This window comes from Aythya ferina (assembly GCF_964211825.1).
Source record: "Aythya ferina genome assembly, chromosome: 29".
Taxonomy (NCBI): Eukaryota; Metazoa; Chordata; class Aves; order Anseriformes; family Anatidae; genus Aythya; species Aythya ferina.
Genome location: NC_140326.1, coordinates 2357250 through 2374737, shown reverse-complemented (window position 1 = coordinate 2374737; position 17488 = coordinate 2357250). Strand labels below are relative to the sequence as shown.

Here is a 17488-nt window from a genome sequence, read left to right as displayed (position 1 = left end):
GACGCCCCCCCCCCCCCCTTTACCCACCCCCTACACTCCGGGTTCTTTCCAGCCGTCACCCCGGGGTGTCAGCGCCGGTGGCACGCGGCTGAGATCACCGGGCCTCGGCGTCACCACGGCTCATCACACAACCCCAGGAGGGGGGCACACAACCCCGGGGGGGGCTCTTTTCTTATCAACAAGCCCCCCCCCCCACGAGCTGCCCCCCGCCTCCCACCCCTTTTTACCCCCCCACAGCCCCATTCCCCTGTGGGAATTTGGGGCGCTGCCGTGGCCCCCTCTCACGACCCCCTCACATTTTCCTTCCTCAGTTATTTTTGCCAAGCACATGTCCACCCCCTCCTGACTTTTTCTTTTCCTTTTTTTCTTTTTTTGGGCTTTTTTACACCGCTTTCCCCAAGCCCCACGATCCTCCTCAGCTCAGGAAGGGCAGCGCGGGGAGTGGAGGAAACGGCAGAACAATCTTTTCGGCGTCGCCCAAGCCTCCCCACCCTTAACGAGGAAAGGGATGGTGTTGGTTTTTTGTTTATTTTATTTTTTTATTTTTTTTTTCCTTTCAGGAATTGTCTCTTTTGTCCTTCGCCCCCGCTCACGTGGGCCTTGTTTGTCCGTGCCTTTCTGGCACAGACACACACACACACACACACACACACACACGCCACCCTTTTGCTTTTCGCCTTCCCGGCTTCTGCTTCCCTCAGCATTAATTCACACCTGCGAGCATAAACTGAGAGGGCGACCGGATAAACTGATCGCCTGCCAAGCTGCGGGGCCGATCTCCCTGCTGCGAGGGAATTATTCCACTATTAGGGCCGTAACGAAGGGCCTGCACCTTTTCCTGCTGCCCCTGGCCAGCTCTCCCCGTTGCCTCCTTTGGCACGCTGGGGATCGAGGTGCTGGGTTAATGAGAATTGCGGATTTGCTCTCATTTGGCCCGATGAGCAGAGCTCTCTCGCCAGCCCTGCCAGCTTTGGGATACGCAATCCCGAAGCCCCCAGCTTGGTTCTGGGCCCAGCGTTCCCTTTTTTTCGTGCTTTCCCTCTCCGGTTTCCTCCGCAGCCCGTCTTCCAAGAAAGACATCTCCAGCCTGGCTGCGGCCGGACAGCAAAACGCATTCCAGCGATGTCAAAGGACAGTGAAGTCCCAAGCCAAAGAGCTTGCCAAAGATATGGTCCAAGGCACGTTCCAGCTCCTGTATCCCCTCCAAATTTGCTTTTAGCTGTCACTCAGCTCCTGCCCTTTGCTCCCCTGACCTCTATCCGGCTGGAAATGCCTCCCCGGCCCTCCCGCAGGAGGAGGGGAAGCTGCGATTTCCTCAGGATGAGCCTGGGTTCACGAGGTTTCCCACGCGAGCAGCACTCCGAGTTATGCAGGGGGTTTGGAAATGGAGCTTCAGCTTGTAAACGAAAGCCCCAAAATGTCACGTCCCCTCAGAACGAGGGCATCAGAGGAGAGGCCAGTTTGATTTCTGGGCAGGGGACGGCCCTTGGGTGCTTCCTCGCTCCCCCCCAATGATTATTTTAAGGCTTTTGCCCCCTCTCAGCTCACTTCCCACTGGCGATGTGAGGCTTAGGGGATCCCCCCGGCCTCAATCGCTGCCACAGGGAAGGAGAAAAGCTGCAGGTGAGGCTGTGGCAACACGGGTGGGTGAAGAGGGCAACCAGAGCCGTGTCCCCTCCCGCTGTACCCAGCCTGGGGCGAGGAGAGCTGCACGAGGAACTGAGTGTGCTGGGTGTAAGGCAGGTCGAAAGCAGCAGGGCTGGGCTGGAAACCAAGGCCCTAAAATGAGTCACGGGAAGCAGGGGCCGCTGAGTGGGTCACGGAGAAGGAATTCAGCGAGGCAGAAACCGGGCAGTGCGACTCAGCAGCTCGCCCTTCTGCTTTCGGTGCCGGGCTCCGCAATGGCCACGCCGTGCTGGAAACTGCTCTCCTGCCAAGCCCTGAGAAATAAAACCTTTATTTCCTGCTGTGGGCTATCGGGAGCCACGACCCGGGGTCGCCAGGAGAAGCTGGGCTCCTCTTGGTGCAGCGTCCTCTGCCCCGTCCACCCCAACGCCCCGCAGCCCGTGGTGCCGAGCTCCCCGGAGCTCCTCGCTGTCGTTTTCTGCCTTTTTCCCCATATATGGTGACTTCCAGCACATTCAGGGCAGGGAGGAGGGAAGAGAGGGACGCGAAGGGATTCACAACAGGCCCAGGAGAAGGGACAGAGTGTGCCTGTTCTGCGGACAGGAACGGGAGCCGGGGCGGAAGAGGCATTTCCTTTGGCAGCGCTGTTTGCGTGCGGGGAGCAGCGCCTAGAAAATCCCACCCTGATCCTATCGGGGCCGTGTGGCTGGAAAATTAGGGGTCTAGGGGACCCATGGGGCTGCTGGCAGGACACCGCTGCCCTGCTCGGATCCGCTGGTGTTCGGCTGTGGCCGCATCCAGAGCACCGCAGCGATTCGGCTGGGTTCGGGAGCAGGAAAACTGAGGCAGAGAAGCAAGGGGAGTGTTTCCATCCGTGCTTTTGAACAAAAATCAACAGTTTTGGTTGCGGTGCCTGGCTTGGGGCAGGGGCCACAACACCGCTGGGTCTCCGGAGGTGTTTGGGGTTGAGTTGTCCCTTGGTGAAACGGGCTGGAAAGCTCTCAGGGCACATCCCACAGATCCCCAGTACCCAAATCAGCTTTTTGCTGCTTCCATCTGCAGCAAGGGCCTGGCTTTCCTCTGCCTTCAATGCGAGGCACTGTGCAGGCTGCTCTGTGCACGCACAGCACGGACCTGGAGCCCCTTCTCCCCTTCCCAACCCCTGCTGAACGGGGAAGAGTCCTCGCAGGGCGTGAGTGTGAGGATTTTTCCCCCTAGGGCCCAGATTCCCAGCTCCTGCCAGGAACACGACGTGAAAGCTCTCCCTAACAGATGGTTCTTTGCTGCGACGGGATTTCTTCACCTCCTTTCTGGCCAGATTGTGTTTTTGCAACAGAGAAGTGGGGGGGGAAGCCGGAGCTGCGAGTCAACAGCCTGTGACAGACCGGGCTCGGTCATCCACAAACAAGGAGGAATTTGACTTCTGGAGCTTGGGAAGTCCCGTGTCTCTCATCTGCCCTGCGCAGGAGGCTTTGCTTGCATCAGCTGCCTCCCTGTTCGGTCTGGGCTCTGCTCTGACACCCCAATCCTGCTCTTTCCAAGAGCAAAACCAGCCCTGGGCTCTGCAAACCAACCCACCGCGACCTCTTTGCCTCTGGTGGCAGCCAGAATTTAAATCTGTTGTTGTTAAGAGAGGAAGAAGTGTTGGAAAGCAAAAGTTTTCTTGAGCCCCCATCCCTGCTCCATCTGGGTATCCCTTGGAAGGGCCCAACGGAGGTTGTGGACGATGGAAACAGCGAAGAAATAAGGAATATTCCTAACTTTTCCACAGCCAAGGCTCTTCTCGGGCTGCCACCGCTTGGGTTTGTGCCTGGGGTCGAGGGGACGGCTGCTGGAGACGCTCACCCTGCACTTAAAGCTCCCCCAATCTGAAAGATTTCGGACCTCATTCAGCAGAAACCAAATCTCTGGCGGAAGGACCGAGCACCTTTCGGGGAGCCTTTGGTGGTGCTTGGGGCGAGGGCTGCCACCCATGGGCTGCTGCTCTCCTTGCAGGCTCCGTCCCCTTGCTCCTCATCCCTGGGATGCTGCGGACATCTAGAGGGCTTTCCAGGAACGGCACGGGCTGGTGGCAGGGGTTGAATTCCTCCATCCCCATCCTTACAGGGTTGCTTTTGGGGTTCACGGAGGTGCCAGGCTGCCCACATCGCTCCGTCCCCCCCCTGCTCGGTCCTAGGCGCACGTCTGGATGCGCTTCTGTGCATCTGCTGCCCAAATGCCGCTGGCTGCTTCCTTCTTTTGATTAGATTCGAGGCTTTTTGTCTTGCCAAATGCCTGGAGAGCACCCGGCCAAGCCCTCACTGAACCGTGCCCGTGCCGCCGTTCCCATGCACGTTTCCTGCTGGTGCCACCGCTGAGGCTTTGGCCACCACGAACCCAACCCCAAATCTCACCCCAGGCTCTGGGGAGGACGTTTGCTCCTGGCCTCAGCATCTCGCTAACAAAACGTGCCACGGCGTGGCGTGAAATGCACCCCTCAAAGCTGTGTTTGGGCAGCTTTTAGACCAGTGTTACCGTTCTGAAGACCTACGCCTGGTCTGGAGAGCTCTGGTTTGAAGGCTGGTGGCTTGGCAGCTCCAAAGTACACAGCTTTGTGCCCTCGCTGGAGCACCAGGAGCTGGCCAAGCCGGCTGCCTCTGGGTCATTTACGGCAAGGGGAAAGCTGCTCATGAAGGTTCAGCTTTGGCTACTACACTTCATGCCCCAAGAAAATGCCTTGGCATTTCCCTACCTGCTGGAACTCGGAGCCAGATGGGATTTAAGGGACATTCCCCCGCGACCCGGTGCTGTTGACAAGTGTGTACAAGGTCAGGCAAACCCCAGGTCGGATTTAGACTGGGAATTCCCTTGCTGCAACCGCTCAGGTTGGGCATCTGCATGCAGAATGGCCAAAACCGGGCTCGCTTGTGAAAACGCTGGCCGGTGTCGCCGGGGTCTTTTTTAGCAGGTGACATATGCTGGGAAACCGAGGGCTCGATCCAAAGCCTGCTGACGTCAATGGAAATACTCCTGTCGACATCAATGGGCCTTGGATCCGCGCCTACGTTCCAGTTCTTTATTTCAGCCTGCAATCTGTCAGGGGTGGAAAGGGCTCCCTTCTCCCCGCAGCCTTCAGCACGTCTTCGAGAGGTCTTCCTTCCCCCAAAATCGTTACGCTTTGGATGCAGAGCAGGGAGCAATCCCGGGAGCGGGCTCCAGCCCATTCAGCACCGTGCCCGCCTGGCTCCCCGCCGGGCTGCGGCTCCGATTTAGGCACCAGCACCATGTGTGGGAGGTGGTGGCCGTGGCTTTGGTCGTGGCCCCAACCAGCACCGGAGCTGGGGACCCCGGGGAGATGCTCAGGGCAGCCTGGCATTCCTTTTCCAGTGAGCTCTGCCCAAAACCCTCTCTTTTCACAGGTTTCGGGGTTTGTCTGGGGGGTGACGTGGAGATGCCTTCAATGCACCGGACACGGGGAACTCCGGTTTTCTTTCCAATGGGATCGGTGCCTTTGGAGCCCAGCTCGTGGCTCCTTTTCCCTCTGGGAAGTCAGTGAGCGGGTTGGGAGGCACGAGCCCCGGCCCCAGCCCTCCTGCCAGGCTCTGGGTTGGGACAGAGCCCAGACACCAGGGCATGCGTGGGGTCATCCCGATTGCCTTCACATCACTGGGGGGTCCTGGGGGCTCTCCTGTCCCCGATACACAGCCTTGGAGGTACCACGAGGCCTGGGGAGCGAGGGGCCATGGGGCAGCGAGACCCTCAGCTCTCCATCAGGGATGTCAGCCTCTCCCCATGCGCGCTTGGTGTCACCGAGGAGCCCCCATTTCCCCCTGTGGCTCCCTCGTTTCGCTGCCTAAAGTCCTGCACGGAGCTCGGGGACTATTCATGCTGTAGTCTGGTTGGGGCTGCTGAGGGTTTTGTCCCTTTGGGGGATCATTGCCACCACCCCGGGGACCCATGACGTGGTGGAGAGGGGCGGCGAGGCAGGCTGGCTGCTCTCCTGCCTGGGCGCGGGTTTATATAAACCACAAAGTGCTCCGGAGTAAAAGGAGCAGTGGGTGGAAGGCGAGATATTATTATCTTCACCTGCTGCTGCCGACCAAAAGAAATGAGACGGATGACAGGAAATGAGGACTTCAAAAATAGACACCTTTAATGTCAAAACGCTCAGGGATTAGCGAGAGCGGCGCACAAGGAACAGAGAAACTCTCACGCTAGTCACCGTGTGCCTCGAGACTGTGGTGGAGGAGGAAATCCTGCTGCTAGGGCTGGGAAACATCTCTGCATTCACTGGCTGGTGGAAGAGGCAGAGGTAAAAAAAAAAAAATGGACCAAAGAAGCTGGGGGTGCACCGAAACGTGACTTGCAAAACCTCGCTTTCCGCATCCCCCTCACCTGGTGATTTCCAGTTCTCCTTCCCCAGCCCAAATCCTGCCCACGGCTGCGAGGTTGGGGCTTTGCAAGGCGCTCGTGGCTCCGTGGGACAGGGATGGCAAAGGTTTAATGAGTCCTCTTCGTTAAAAAAAAAAAAAAAAAAAAAAAAAGCATATGGAAAATATCTCTTAACTTATAGAACTCTGCTTTACTTAAAACCTCTTAAATATATTAAACATCTAATTTGGCCTCACCTCCGTGTTTATGTACATCTGCTCATAGCTCCCCTGCCCACCAGTACATCCGCAGGGCTTTTTGCCAGCTCGGTGTCTTTGTTATCAGTTCTCTTTCACAAGTCAAACCTGAAGTCTTGGCTAGACGTGAGCTGGGCTGCGACGGTAACAGAGAGAGCTGGGCCCAAAGGAGAGGAATGCCGAGTGGTATTTTTTTCTCACTGAAACTCAACGCTGGTCCAAAGTCCAGAACTTGCTATATTGAGTCCTAGACAGGTGCCAAGACAACAAAGAAAAATAGCAACAGGAGCTTGAAATGGTGCAGACCTGAGGCTCTGCGACCGCAGAGGGCTGGGAATCTGTGGCACCAGCCCAGAGAAAGGAGGGCTCCGTACGGCAGGGTCGAATCCAGCTCTCGTGGAAAAAAAAACAACCCCCAGAGCTCGGTCATATCACTCTGATAACCGTCTGATTGCCTTGCTCCACATGACTTCAGCAGCTGCGGTGTCGAGGGGCCCCAAATCCACCTGAAGACATTTTTTGGCTGGTAGAAACCGGGATCTGGGCTTTGTTACTGCTGAACCTGTGCGGTCCCTGAGCTTACGCTGGCTGTAGTAGTGCTGGAAGGGCTGCGGAAAGCAGGCTCACGGGGAGGACCGGTGTCTTGCCAGGGTCAAACCCAAACCCCGTTCTCAAACCCAAAGGCTTTGAGGGGCAGAGGCTGTCCGAGCACCCTGCCTGTTTCTCCTTCTTTGCTACAGTCGTGATATCCTCACCTTTAGGAAAACCCACACCAGGATCCAACATAAAAAACGGGAGAGCAGCGAGGCTCAGCCGGTGCCATGCGTGCAGGAGCAGCGGAGACAAACTGGAGTCTCAGCGACTCCTGTCTCCGGCGCTCCCCTCTCCAAAGGTCTGGGGCTCCGATTCCTCCTCGCTGCAGAGCTACTTGATCCGAGACGAGGCATCTCTCTTGATCTGCCAGGCATGGCCCTTGAGTCAGCAGCGCTCTCGTCTTACCCCTGCTCTGTACGCCGTGCCAGCGGGACTTAAAAGTGCGACTGAAGAGCCCAAAGGCTAGCGGCGAGGAGGATGAGGAGGAGGAGGAAGGAAGGAGAGGCGTACGGGCAGCCCGCCCCGGCCTGGAAGATGTGCAGCTTCTCAGTGTCGGGCAGGAAGACCCTGGCATCCTCCAGGGCTCCGTGGGCCGCCATGGTGAAGTTGGCATCCCCGGAGGTCACCACGTCGAAGACGCAGGACTGGAAGTAGACGTCCTCCACCGGCAGCATCTCCTTGCAGAGCGCCCGGGCCTCCTCGGCCGCCCCCCGGCCACGAGAGCAGCACTCGCTGCGGGAGATGCGTTGGCTCCGGGGGCAGCCCCCCACGCAGAGCTGCAGGTCCTGCTCCTCCGTGAAGGCGCGAGCCACCTCCTCGGCCGCCCGGATGGAGAAGGAGAGCTGGCGGCCGGCCTGGCGGACGGCGATGGTGGTGCCGATGTACTGGGCCCGGATCTCCACGTGCCGCCCGGGGCTGAGCTCCCGGATGGCCAAGCTGCCGCCTCCCGGCCTCTCGCCGCCGTTCACCGAGCCGTCCTCGAAGGCCGCGGGCAGGTTGCCGATCTCGGCCTGGTAGACCTTCTGGTCGATGCACTCCTTCATGTTCTTGAAGATGATGGTGAGCTGCGGAGAGCACAGCGGGGGGGGCGGGTTGGTGGGGCAACGCAGATCCCACCCGTCTTGCCCCCCACCAGCTCGCCCACACCCCCACGGTCCTTTCAGGAAGCAATTTCCTTCCTTGATGCCATTTAATCAGCTACAAAGCAAGGAGGAGCCAAGCCTGGACGGAGCGCCCAGCGGCACCCCGCACACCCCCCCAATAACCCATCCCTGGGCTGCGATGGGAGCACTCCCTGCTCCCCAAATGACCTTCACCCCTCTCGTTCTGAGCACATTAATGCCCGATCCCACAAGGGTTTAGCTGCCACTGCCCTCCCCAGCCCTTTTATCGAGGCAGGGAGCGCCCCACACCCCAAAGCACCCCAAAGCACCCCAAAGCACCCCAAAGGTGAGGGTTTTTTTTTTTTTGCCAAGCCCTAAGGCTCCGGCGTTACCTTGCTCGTGACCGTAGCGTTGGAGCCCTTGGCCACCGGGGCGCTGGTGGCTTGCACGAACAAATAATCATTGTCCAAGAGGGGCCAGGAGCCCTCCACCCGGCAAGTGTGGAAGTCGTCGTGGAAGGTGCGGATGTGGGGGTCCCCGAAAGCCGCGCAGTGCTGGTAGCTGGGGGGCCGGCCGTGCTTGTAGAGGAAACTCTTCTCGTAGTCGCAGATATCCAGCGACTCGAAGCCCTGGTGGTTGGGAGCCGGGGGCCGGGGCCGGGGAGGGGACGTGGGGCCCTCTTTGGAGCAGTTGTTCTGGATCATCAGGTCCTCGATGCCGTGGACGGCGGAGTGGAAGGCCAGGTCGCCCCGGCACGTGCGAGCCGTCTTGCGGGTGCAGTGGGAGTAGGAGCGGAGGGCGTTGCAGTACGCCGCCGTCCTGCCGGAGCCCCGCAGGTTGAGGGTGGCGGCCACGTACTCAGAGTTGCAGCGCAGGATCTTGCACTGGGAAGAAACTGGGAGAGAAGGGACGGGGACGACGACGGCCCGGGGAGTCCCAGCAGAGCTGCGGGGACGGGGAAGGGGCAGCCCCCACCGCCTCCCCGCCGCCGTCCCACAACGGGAGCGCCTGCAATTAGTGAGCTCGGCGGCCGGTTTAAGCCACCGGAGGGAATGAACTCGGGGTTGCCAGCTGCAGAAACGGGCTGGGACCAGTGCAAAGAGGGACGGGGCTGAGGGGCTGTGCTGGGGCAGCTGGGACGTGAGATTGTACCCGGGGCACGAGCGCGGCCGCGAGCCAGCGCTGCCGTTGCGACCGTGACCCCGGGACGTGGCTCAGACGGAGATTCTTCGCCCCGGGGCTTTGCCAGGGGACAAATGGGAATTTCTGAGCTGGGAAACCCCCCTCGTCCCATTTCAACCTTGGCCAGGCTGGGCAATCAGTCTTTTGTGATGGGCCAGACTGCACCAAGGACGTCCTGCCACCCGGGCTTCTTTCCTCTGTGCTGCCACCACTCCGGGAGGGCTAACGAACTCATCCCAGTGGGCACCAATTAAGCTCATTAAGCAGAGGGGTTATAAGGGAGAGCAGAGCTCTGGAGGGCTCCCAGGGGCATCCCCCCTGCTGCCCACCCTACAACCGTGGAGGGACGAGGGCGCTCGGTGCCTGGGACCCCAAGGAGGACCCCAAGGAGGACCCCAAGGAGGACCCCAAGGAGGACCCCAAGGAGGACCCCAAGGAGGACCCCAAGGAGGACCCCAAGGAGAGGCTTTTTGGCTCGCTCCAGTCCTCTCCTGGGGGCTCTGCAGTGGTGCTGCCCCCAAACCCTGGGGGCTGCAGCTCCTGCTGGCGTCCCCACCACGGACGGGGCTTTGGCACCGCTCTGCCCGGGCAGCTCCTTACCATGCCTGCAGAAGAAGAGGAGGAGGAGGAAGAGCGCTGGGAGGAAGAAGCCGGGGCTCTCCAGCTGCCCGGGGCTCTTACGGCAGGCAGCTTTCCCCATTCCAATCCATGCAGAGCCTGGGGGGTCGCTCACCCGCTGGCTGCCCCCTGCTGCATCCGGCAGCCCCCCTGCGAGCAGAGAGAGGTGGGATGGGAGACCTGCAGCAGAAAGTGCCCGGGGCTGCAGGTTTGGAGCCACCAGCTGCAAAAACGCAGCCCTACAGGGCTCGGCTGCACCGCTGCCTCCTGGGGAAGGCGAAATTTGGGGCAAAACCCCAGAGGGTTTGGTTTCTTTTAGCTGTTTTCAGCCACTGCAGCTCAGGGATGCTTCCTGGCATAGGCAGGAGCGGCCGATGCATGCGGAGAGGACCCGCGCTGCCCTACACGATGGGCACAGCGTGGGCTGCTCCATCCTTCTGGCAGCCCCAGCGGGCGTGGGGCAGCGAAAACCCAAGCTCTGGAGCGCAGCATCCCAGGGCTTAGGAGCTGAAAAGCCAAATTCTTAGCGTGGCCACCGTGAAGCCCGCAGCCAGCACCGCCGGGTGCCACCAGCACCTCCTGCTCCACCCAAAAACCTCCCCCCTGCGGCCAGCACGTGGCTGCTCCCCCTCTGAGCCCCCAGCGCTGGCTCTGGGTGCAGGAGGCTAGAGCTGGCCCAAGGGCGATGCGAGGAGCACGTCGCCACTCGCTGCACGTGGCCGGGGTCCAGCGGCTGGGGACCTGAGCCCTTGGAGGCTCAGTTAGCAGCTGGTTGTTAATCAGCCTTTTGCAAACGTCCTTTTGAAGGTCCTGCACGCGAAATCTGTGTTTTTCCCCCCTTCCTCTTCAGCTGTGTGCTGTGCCAGAGGCTGCTGCCCGCGGCGATGTGCCCTGGGCAGCCCCAGGAGCGCGTCCTGCCGGCGCCGCGACTGCTGGCAAGCGCAAGCTGCACGCGGGAGGGAGAAGAGCCTGAAGCCGCATCTTTTTTTTTTGCAAAAAATTAAGTAAAGAAATAAATAAAGGCAGTCCTGCAGCGCTGTCTAGCACCTTCCAGCTCCCTTTGCTGTGGCTGCAGCCATCAAACAAACACCAGGAGCTGTACTGGCTGGCGCGGCGACGTAGCCGCGTGTTGGCAGCCCCCCCCCCCCCCCCCCTCCGTGTCCCTCTGCCAGCTGGATTCGTGGCAAACGGGGCAGGTGTCTGGAGCAAAAAACATGCCTCAAACCTGCTGGCGAGGCTCCGGCTGCCAGCTGCTCTCGGAGGGAGCGAAACTGCTCCCTGCAGCCAGGGGCATGGGGACAGAGGTCTTGGTGGCACGGCCGGGAGCTGGGCTCACGTTTGGCACGGGAGGCACTGGCTCTGCGTGTGCTCCGAGCCCAGAGTTTGGCCCCGGAGCTGCTCGAGCAGGCTGGGAGCTGCCACGCATCCCTCCTGGAGCTGGAGACTCCAACCCCTGGGGTTGGTGGCACGGAGGGGACGTGTCCCCGGTGCGGTGCTCGGCTGATAAGCGGCTGGTTAATGTGTAACGGGACGGCCTGGGGCACGGAGAGGCCCCACCGTGGGGTCTGCAGGCAGCGGGACCTTCCTTGGGATGTCCTGATCCCAAGGAGAAAGGCAGCAGCGGTGCCTGGAGACCTTCCTGGAGACCCTCCAGGAGCCCAAGGAGGTGCCTCGGTGGTCCCTGGACAATTCCTGGGGCAGCAAAAGGTGCTTGGACACCCCACTCCTCCCATGGGGTCCCTGCTCGTGGCACCCCGGGGCACCCCTGGGTGCCTGCACCAACGTCCTGCTGCCGGCACCCTCGTCCCTGCCCTTGCTTTGACGCAGCCCCGCTCACCTGCGTCGGCTTCCTCAGGACCCCCGGCCCTGGGGGGTCCTTCCCCGGTGGCCACCCGGGCTGCCTTGTCCTTGTCCTTGTCACCCAGCTCCTTGTCACCCACGTGCCAGCCTCCGTCCTCGGCACCTGCCTGGCCTCGCAGCCGGCTGAAAGCCGAGGTGCTGCTTCGGGGAGCAGACCCCGCTCCTCCTCTTCCTCGCTACCTTTGCTCCGGGCCTCTTCCCCCCCCCCCCCCCCCGGGGCAGGGGATGGGTGTCGAAATCGAGCCGCCTAAATTTAGCCAGGCGAAAACCCGGCCAAGAACAGCAAGCGCGGGGTGCGGAGGGAGAGGGTGCATGGCACGGGGGGACGGGGGCTGCTCGTGGCAGAACAAGCTGAAAGCCGCAGCCAGGCTCGTGTTTTAAGTGCCTCCGTCCACCTTCCTCGTGGGTTGCGGCTCGAGGAAGGGAAAACAAGGACGAAAGAGCAGCTTGGGTCCAAATCCCAGCTGGTGGTGCATCAGCAGCCACCGGAGGAGGGAGGCTTTGGGTGCCCGTTTATTTTTTGCCCCTGGACGCACGGAGGCTTTGCAGCTCCCTTCCCTGCCCGGTATTTATGTGCGGGGTCTGTTACCTGGTAACGAGGGATAACGGGAGAGCGGAAAAAATCTTGTTTAAAAAAATAACACCCCAATCCCAGCGCAGCCTCCCGAGGTCCGTGCTGGGTGCCCGGCATCCTCCCGTCTGCCTTCCCCCTGCAGCGAGCCCCCGGCACCGACACGGAGCTGGGGAATCGGTTACACGCGGGGCGGGGGCCGGGCAGGTGGAAATTCCTCCGGGAACGGCAGCCGGGGCCATCTGGGCTGGGCGAGAGCCGCTCGGCATCCCACCCAGCCGCCTCGTTTAGCCGGGGGAGATTTCGTTTGGAGGAACCAGGCTGGGGCATCCCGGCTGCTGCAGCCCCGAGGGGAGAGGCTGGGCGATGGGGAACCCCGGGACCGGGTGCTGGGGGTGCTGGGGAGGTGCTGGATCCTGAAATGAAGCCATCGGCTGCTTCAGCATCGTTGGGAGGAGGCAGCTCTCCGAGCCGGGGCTGCAGGCGTACGTTGGGTCGAGGAGGTTGGGAATTTCTCCCAGGCTGGCAGAGCGGCGCGGTGCCGAGCCAAAAGCAGCTGCCGTCAAACCTCTTCGGAAAGCCAGCTCCCCACTTCCCACCAGAGGAATCAGCTGGAGGTTTGGGAGGTGCAAAACCCCGATCCCGCCAGCTGGGTCCCCAAATCCTGCCACCATGAGGCTGGGGAGCTGTCCGAAGAGAAGCTGGACTCACCCCAACCCTCCTGTCCTGAAGGATGAGGGCTTCCTGAGCACGGGGAGTGGGGAAAGACCCTGGTTGTGGTGTGAAGCAGGCAGTGGGGGGCTTTCTCTGAGCATCACCCACTTGGACGCTCATCTGGGGAAGGCTGGAGGTCGAGCTGGTGCCATCACGGCTCAGCCCCAGCCCCAGCACCACGAGTTTGGCAAGGCTTTGGTATCGCAGGATGGTTTGGGCTGGAAGGGACCTTAAAGATCACCCGGTTCCAACACCACCCACTGCGTCAGGGTCTAACCCCGGGGCTTTCGAGGTTGGATTCGCTCCGGGAGAACAGCCCCTGCTCAGCTCCGAGCCGCAAACCCCCTGCTACGGGGGTCATCGGGAGCACCCCGGGGGGTTTGCACCCAAACCAGCCAGCGTGGAGGAGGACGCTCAGCAAATCACACCTCAAGCACTGGTCTCAGAGGAGCTGCCGGCCTCCATCAGGGCTTTGGATGCACGTGGCCGGGGGGCAGAGCAGCCTCCAGCATCGCTCGCCGTGCCGCTGAGCGCCTCCGGCTCGTGCACCCAAGCATCCCTCGGGTACGGGGCCAGCCAGGGAGGAGCCGTGAGCATCGTCCCCGTGCCTGCTCCCACCTCGGGATCACGGGTGGAAGAGGAGCAGGTGCCTGAGAAGCCAGGATTCGCCAGGCAGAGGGTGCCAGCTCCTTGGAAGAGAAGCTCTCGCTTCCCTCCGACGGAGAGGGACGCGTGCGCGGTGCTCGACCCCAACGCCTTCACCACGCCGGGCACGGAGCCCCCTCCCCTGTCCCACCCAGCACAGAGGATCCCCGTGCTCCACTCACCCCGGCAGCAGTGGGTCGTGCTGCCCAATGCCCCCAGCACCTCGGGCACGAATCCTGCCCTGGCTTCGCTCCGGGGTGGCAGCGAGGGGGGAATCGAGCCTGTTACTGCCCGGGGCTCAGTGGGGAGGGAGCGGAAAACAGCTGAGCTTTACGACAGCCCGATCCGTCACCGCAGGAGGAGAGGGGCTAAGTCGGTGCTTTAAAAATAGCCAGCAGTATTTTTGATCCCGAAAGCCGGATTCCAGTGGGGAGGGGAAGGGAAAGGGAGGGAGAGCCCAAGGTTTCCGCACGGCACGCGCCACGCGTGGGGTGGGCGCGGGGTCCTGGTGGGACCGGGAGGAGCTGCGGGTCCTGGGGGTCTCCACGGGCTCTGCAGCCTGAATCCCACCTCTGGGGACCCCGAGGAGGGCTCCCATTTCGGCTGCACCCCGAGCGCAGAGCACCCACATGGAGCAGAGGGCCTGCGGGGAAGGGGCCCTTCTCCCAGCCCTACGAGGAGGGAGCTGGAAAACCCAACGGGGCTGCAAATCTTTAACAAAATTCAAGTTTTCTTCCAGGTTTCTCCAGCTTTCCCGCTCCTTGCTGGGAGGAGAAGAAATTTCGGTGCTGCAGCCGGAGAGGGGAGACCTCGAGGAGACCAGGGGGGACCTGGGGAGCTGCACCCTACAACCAAAGGCACCCCCCGAGCCCCCTGCCCGCACCCACACGGGGCTGGCATCCCTCGGCCCCCTTTGGAGCAAAAGATCCCAGTCCCGTGCCCGGGCAGCGCTCCCGAGATGCCGCCGTGCAGATAAATCACCCACCCACGGCACCTGCTCAGCAGCTGCGGGGCTGGGGAGCTCTAAAAAAAGCTGGGAGCAGATGGGGCCGGACCCCCCCACCCTTTTTTTTTATTTTTTTTTAACACCCTACTCGCTTTGGCCAGCGGTGCGGGAAGGCGGCGATACCGGGGGGGCAGCTTTGGAAAGCATCGCGCTGCCTCCCCCTGCCTCAGTTTCCCCATCCCTTACCGCAGCTCCCTGGCATCCCCACGGCCCCCGGGGGGGGGATTTGGGGCCGGGTCCCGTTGCGTGGGTGCTGCTGGGGGCGGGGGTCCCCCCCCCTTTTTTGTCCCACTCCCCGTGCGCAGAGCCCAGGCAGGGCGCAGGATGCGCCCAGGGGCTGGTGGAGAGGGGGGGGGGACCCTTGGGGACAGCGGGGACACGGGGCCACCAGGTGGCAGCAGCACGTCGCGAGTGGCAGCAGGGACCCGTGGGGAGGGGGGGGGCTGTGGGGACGGCCCTGCCGGGGCCAGCGAGGGGCGCGGGGGGGGTTTTGGGGGGGTCCGCTCCGTGCCTCAGTTTCCCCACTCCTCCTTCCACGCGGCCCGGTTAAAGGAGGGGTAAAACCAGGCTGGGGAGGGGGAGGGCATGGAAATCACCCCCGGGGGGGTCTTGGGGAGAGGTCCCGGCCCTCTAAGGGCTTGCCCACCCAGCTCCAAGCTGGTGGCAAAATTGGGGAGAATCACCCGGGGTTGTTTCTGTCGGGCAGCAGCTGGTGCTGGGATTTTGAGACGGTTTTTGGATGCTTTGAGCAGAGATTTGGGGAAAAGAGGAGAGGGGCTGGGGGGGGGACACATCTCTGCCCATGGCTGTCCTGCAGGGAAGGGATTTTCCTCGCTCCTGGATGGAAGGAAATGAATTCCCAGCTGCAGCCCAAGAATACCTGGAAATGGTTGGGTTTGAAAGGGGGAAAAAAATAAAAACAGCCTTCAATTTATGGGATTGTTTAGGAAGGGAAATAGAGAAATATCCACACACGCACACCCCCCGATGCGTGAGGGATCGGAAAATGCAGTAAATCACCCGGAGACTTCCCAAACTCGGTGCAATTGTGTGGCTGTGACACGGGACTCGAGGGGGCTTCCTCTCCGGGGCCTGGGCTGGGAGGGGAGGAAGAAACAGAGGGGGGGGTCCCGGTGCCCCCATTGCCCTGCTGAGCTGCGTTTCGGGGCAGTGAAACCCTTGGGCGTGAGGCGCGTGTGCGCATGGGCACGGAGCGTGCAAGGGGTGTGCAAGGCACGAGTGTAAGCCCAGCGTGTGCAAGGCGTGCAAGCGTGGGTACCCAACAGCCGGGGGGGCGCACAGCAGCGGAGGAGCACGTTTGGGTTTTCCAGGCACCCCCTGCCCCTGCGCTCCCCCGGGGCGCTCTCCGGGCACGTCCCCGGTGCCACTCGCTGTCACCCAGCCGTGTGGCACCGGGTGCCCCGTCCCAACCACCTTCACCCCACATCTGTGGTCCATGCAGCGGGGCAGCAGCCCTGACCCCATTGCCTGCCACCCTTAGGTGCCTCTAAAATCGGGGTGTGCCCGCTTCGCCCCTGCCGAGCTTTGCAATTTGCCCTCACACCGGGCAGCCGGGAGCGCCGTGCTCTGCTCCAGCGCTCTCGGAGCTCGCTGGCAGCAAACGGGGCTCCGAATCCGACCCGGAGCACGGGGAAAGGCGTGAATCCCCAGAGATTAGAGGGTTGGGTTGTTGATTTTTTTTTTTTTTTTTTTTCCACAAAGCCATTCAGGGCCTGGAAAGGCTGCCTCTGTCCCCTCGAACCAGTCCGGCTCGCCGGCACTGCTATGCAAATCGGGCAGAGCTTTTGCAGGCGACATTTGGGACCTGGATGTGCAGGAGCTGCCGGGGTAAGGCACTGCTGGGGCCGGCGGGGCTGCTTGGAGAGAGGCAAAACGAGAGAGGAATGGGTAATTGGTCTCCGTGCTTAACGAAGGGTCAGCGCGGGGTTCGGCAGCGCGGTCGGCGTGCTTTCGCTCTCCTTTTTGCACCTGGGGATTAGGAAAAAAAAAAAAAAAAAGGCGATGTTTGGAGGGGGGAAATGTGCTTTTTCTGTCTGTGAGTATTTCCAACTAAAAGGTCTTTAATCTCCAGCTGGGGAGGGAAAAGGGAGAGCTCCCAGCCCAGCCGCAGAGGAGCCAACAGCATCCGATGCCGTCGCTTCGGCTTTGCCGGCGAAACCCTGCTGGGAGCTGCAAGCACGGCTCTGGAGGCAAAGCGCAGCTCCCTGCCTCCCTCAGCAGTCCCCAAAACCCCCCAAACCCCCCGGTTTCCCCTCCTCATGCAGCAAATTCAGCACCCCCGGGCGACCCCAGCACCCCCGGTCCCGGCGCGATGCCGCCGGCGCGGTCGGAGCCCAGCAGCGGCCGCTCGCCGCCGCCTCGCCAACTTTTAATTGCTTTCATCTGATTTTCTGCTGCCTCCCGTTTTCTCCCGTTTTCAGAAATAACAACAGCAATAACGCAGCGAGTAGGATTTTCGTTTCGGCAGCGGCCGTGCTGGGGTTTGGGGCGCAGGGCTGGGGGGCCAGCACCGTTTCCTTTGTCCGTGGGGCAGGGCAGTGATGGGTTAATGCAGAAAAACCGGGCTCGACCTGGCCCATCCACACAAACCTGCCCCTCTGGCGTAAGTAGTGTGCAGGGCTGCTGTTTTTTTCCTTTTTTTTTTTAATTTAATAGACTCCTCCGTCAGTGCCACTCGCGGGCCTGCCCGCTGCTGATGCTCACCAAAACTCTTTTCCTTCGCCAAACTTTTGCCGAGGTCGGGGGCTCGGGCAAAACAAATAAATTGTGGTTTAGGGGATGGTGAAGTCAGCTCTGGGGGGGGCTGCAGGAGGCCGTGGTGATCCCTTCCGTGCAAAACGAGGGGAAGATTAAAAAAAAAGCAGCCATGTGCCTCTTTGTGAGGGGAATGAAAACGGGTCCCGGCGGCCGCCAGCGCTGTGGTAGGCACAGGCGCCGTGGG

The 17488-nt window shown here is 61.4% G+C and overlaps 1 protein-coding gene across 3 annotated transcripts; it reads right to left on the bottom strand.

Moving 5' to 3' along the window:
- Positions 1-600: 600 nt before the first annotated feature.
- Positions 601-13805, bottom strand: HJV (hemojuvelin BMP co-receptor). 3 transcript variants are annotated; one of them, XR_014686227.1, is made up of 5 exons: positions 11568-11701; positions 9713-9880; positions 8323-8825; positions 6234-7891; positions 601-6117 (listed from the first exon to the last, which is right to left on the bottom strand). XR_014686227.1 is itself a non-coding variant. In XM_084500610.1 (4 exons), exons 2-4 carry the CDS (start codon positions 9810-9812, stop codon positions 7262-7264), a joined length of 1233 nt encoding a protein of 410 aa, XP_084356736.1. In that variant the 5' UTR covers positions 9813-9880; positions 13703-13805; the 3' UTR covers positions 601-7261. The 3 variants fall into 3 exon arrangements, 2 of the variants coding, with proteins under 2 accessions (XP_084356736.1, XP_084356737.1); XM_084500610.1 differs by lacking the exon at positions 11568-11701 and adding an exon at positions 13703-13805 and having other exon boundaries at positions 601-7891; XM_084500611.1 differs by having other exon boundaries at positions 601-7891; positions 11568-11758.
- Between the last annotated feature and the right edge of the window lie 3683 nt (positions 13806-17488).